This window comes from Pezoporus wallicus, unplaced genomic scaffold (assembly GCF_028554395.1).
Source record: "Pezoporus wallicus isolate ANWC-B61680 ecotype Strahan unplaced genomic scaffold, APGP_CSIRO_Pwel_v1 contig_5696, whole genome shotgun sequence".
Taxonomy (NCBI): domain Eukaryota; kingdom Metazoa; phylum Chordata; class Aves; order Psittaciformes; family Psittacidae; genus Pezoporus; species Pezoporus wallicus.
In genome coordinates, this window is record NW_026642402.1 from 917,497 (window position 1) to 921,030 (window position 3,534).

Below are 3,534 nucleotides of genomic sequence, written 5' to 3' on the forward strand. Positions count from 1 at the left end.
ACAATACTGAAGTGAAAACATCTCCACAAACATTTATTGGGCGCATATCAAATATGTTCTGCATGACTAAATAATGACATCCTTATGCAAAAGTAAAAATAAATATATAAATAAATAAATAATGTGCCTCCTTCTAACCAAAAGATGGCATTAAAATGTATCTTTAGACCTTCACAACAGTAATTCACAATAAACAGTATCTTGACTATGGTGACACAAGCCCCAGTGTCTCAGAATTTTGATGTCCTAACTCTGCAGGCTCCCCTTTTCGGTCACTAGTCTGCTCTGAGCAAAAAGGCTGAGTAGCAGTGACCTAAACTTGACGCTCCCCTATCGATGCTTTCCTGGAGAGAAGGAGTTAGGTGCTGTTCTTTTCCTAAACAGCAGAAAGGGAAGGTGTCATTTAGCGAAAGCTCTGCGCTGATCCAGCTGTATTTACCAAAACTTATTCCAGGATCTCTCCATATCCTTTCACAAGCCATTTCTTCTGCCTGCTTTTTCCGGTGTCAGTGATTCCTCTCCTACATAATGTGACCTCTGTAATATACTTAAAGTACTGTTGTGAACTAACTGCGAAACCTGGCCTAGTTCAAGAGTCCCTGCTTATTGCAGAGGGGCTGGAACTAGACGACCTTTGAAGGTCCCTTCCAACCCAAACCATTCTGTGATTTTGTGATTCTAAATCCAGGGAATCCAAACGCTCTTGGTGCTGTCAGAAGTGTGAATACAGGCAGCAGGAGGAGGTGAGCTGCCAGAAGCTGGATGGGCATCTCCATCTCTTGTTTGCCTTGCTGCAGGAGTGAGTTAGGACGTTTTGTCTTCTTTGTCTTAGGACACTGTCTCAGGTTTGGCGTTTGCCCTAGAAGAAAGAAAATGGAAAAGGAGACAATTAGAACTTGCCTGTGGAACAGGTATCACCCCCTGGAGTAAGATGAGATCCACCACTAAGGGTTTGTGCTTCTGTGTCCAAGCCCCTTAAAAGCTGTAACTGAACCTAACGGCTGCTGGTACGTTGTGACCTTTCCACAAGTCCTCAGTGACTGGGGGCTTCCAAGGCTTCTCTCGGGACCTTGTGGGCCCACCTTCCCCCACTCATCTAAACACTGTTCCTTGCTTTCTACCATAGCAAGCAAGAGAAAACCCCTCAGTTAATGCCTGGTTTTCCTGAGCACTCAAGCTGCAGATTTTCAACGCGCTTGCGCCTTACAAGAGGTGTAGCTACCATTCACATGGGGGTGGTATAAGGGATCCAACCTCCTGCTGATGATTAAAGAGCGAAACAATCCGAGTTTATCCCATTAGCGAACAGAAACATCAGTAGCTGCCTGAGGAGACTGAGTCTGTGAGAACTTTACACTGCACGTTCGCTGGCTCAACTAAAACTCAGCTTTTGGATAAGCCACGCTCACTGAGAACAGGCAACTCACTTGTCTAGGATTGCCTTGACGATGAGCTTCACCCAGGGAGCGGTGGGCTCCAGGCAGACTTCCCGGCCATCCGTCAGGGTAGCTCTGCAACAGAGAAAGGAGGAAGGGAAAAGGTCAGGTCTGTTTAGGGAAGTCCAAGGCAATTTCCCTTTTCCCTCCCGACATCATTCTAGGTGTACACTGACATTTTCTTTACTTCAAGCTGCATCAGCTGAGGCTGTAGCCTAACATAAAGGTTTTGGGGTTTTTTTTTAAAGGTTTCATATCTTCTCGTACCTCTTTGAATGCATTAAACCATTTCAGGACTCTCATGCTTTCCAAAACCGATTCTTTCCCCCTGTCCCCTTTCTCCGGCTTGTGATGGTACTAAACTACAAGGGTGAAATCTTTCCATCCTCATTCACAAACTGCACTGCCCAGTCCACAGGAATTTTGCTACAACACAATTTCTGGAATTGTGACTGGATAATATGATCTGTGTGCTAAGGGAGTTTTTTCACTGACGAGTAGAACTGTGATCACTTGATTTGAGCTGGCCATCACATTCATGTTTTGATCAGTCAGCACGGCTCATGCATGAAATTAATTTCTCATCTGCTGGTGGAATTCAGAGTTTTAGAAGGTTCTTTGCTGTCTGATATGAGCTTGGGTTGCAATGTTTGCATGGGGTGCTTGAAAAGTGGAGCAGTCAAGACAAGACAGGCTTTCTATCACATAGCGTGCTGTCTGTCACAGCAACAGCGTTGCTGGTCTGCATTCTGAGCAGCTGCCGCAGGCTCACTCCATCTGTCAGTGAACTCTTACATCACCCTGAGTGCAAAATCGGTTTCCTTCTTGTTAAGTAACTGGGAGGATATTGCAAAAGCACTTACATGACTTCGACGTTCTTGCAGTGAGGTCCGCTGGGGATGAGGTTCACGTTGTGAATGAACTTGGGATGGATGAACTTGGAATGAGTGCCTATGCACTGGCACCGGAGCTCCATTGCTGAGCGTGGCAGGGCCTTACCTGCAAAACAAGAAGGAAAAATAAGGTGCACTCTTTTCCTCTTTCCACAGCAGAGAAACCTGGAATCACAGAATGGTTTGGGTTGGAAGGGACCTTAAGATCACCCAGTTCCAACCCCCGCCATGGGCAGGGACGCCTCACATTAGACCATGTCACCCAAGGCTCTGTCCAACCTGGCCTTGAACACTGCCAGGGAACGTTCACCACTTCTTTGGGCAGCCTCTGTCAGGGCGTGTTCTTTTGCTTGCAGTATTCGAGGAGTTTCTTGCTGCACAGCACAGTACCTCTGCCATCAGCATTTGCGCTTGCAATGAGGAGAGCTTTAGAAAGGATTTCTGTACCTTCTGTTCCCACTGCTGACATGAAGAGAAGGATCAGGACCACAGCCACAGCCTTGCCTGTCATGATGCAAGAGTGTTTCTCCCTCGTGTTCCACAGGCCTGGTGCTGTGATGAGGTGAGCCCCAAAGGTGGCCAGTGCTGGTGTCTTGGGACCTGCTGGGTTTTATACTGCCTCGGCCTCCCTGGCACACATGGGTCGTGCCAATGGAAACTCCAAACCTGTAACATGCTGCTGTGCCATGAGTCACGGGTGAGTGGGCAAGCCCCTTGCCCCAGATGACCATGAAACTGCTTTTCCTTAACGGAAAACACTTCCTTAATCAATGAAATAAATAGAAAAACACAGACTCTGTACACAGTTGCCCTGGACTTAGCTCTCTGGAATCTATAGGGGGGTCTGTAATACCCTTATTTCTTGTCATTATTTTCTTCTGTATCTTTGTCCTTTTGATGTTATTATTACCTTATTCCTTGTGACCTTCCACTTCTAGTAGAAGGCATTCATTCTGTGACTTTCCATCTGTGTCCTTGGGCTTTGATTTCATTTTAAGACACGACAGAAGTAGGAGCTAGCACTTTGTGGAAATGATAGGTACTAGAACTGGATTTTAATGGCCTCTCCTTGTCCTTATATGCAACTACATTCAAAAAAAAAAAACACAACCCTTTCTTATATGCTAAGATAACTTCTGCAGAAACAGTATTTTTGGATACATTAAACCTAGCATCACTGAAACAAGCCACAGAATCCAGACTGA

General features: G+C 45.9%; 1 protein-coding gene across 1 annotated transcript; it reads right to left on the bottom strand.

Annotated features, from left to right (window-relative positions):
- Positions 1-304: 304 nt before the first annotated feature.
- LOC130610193 (interleukin-8-like) lies at positions 305-3,313 on the bottom strand. Its single transcript, XM_057429862.1, has 4 exons — positions 2,777-3,313; positions 2,300-2,435; positions 1,428-1,511; positions 305-859 (listed from the first exon to the last, which is right to left on the bottom strand). The coding sequence occupies exons 1-4, from the start codon at positions 2,838-2,840 to the stop codon at positions 829-831; spliced, it is 315 nt and encodes a 104-aa protein (XP_057285845.1). The 5' UTR covers positions 2,841-3,313; the 3' UTR covers positions 305-828.
- Positions 3,314-3,534: the final 221 nt, after the last annotated feature.

Coding starts and splice junctions, on each gene's coding strand:
- LOC130610193 (XM_057429862.1), bottom strand. CDS start 2,840: ATGACAGGCAAGGCTGTGGCTGTGGTCCTGATCCTTCTCTTCATGTCA. Junction 1,512..2,299: donor TGCAAGAACGTCGAAGTCAT/GTAAGTGCTTTT, acceptor TCTCTGTTGCAG/AGCTACCCTGACGGATGGCC. Junction 860..1,427: donor GTCAAGGCAATCCTAGACAA/GTGAGTTGCCTG, acceptor TCTTTCTTCTAG/GGCAAACGCCAAACCTGAGA.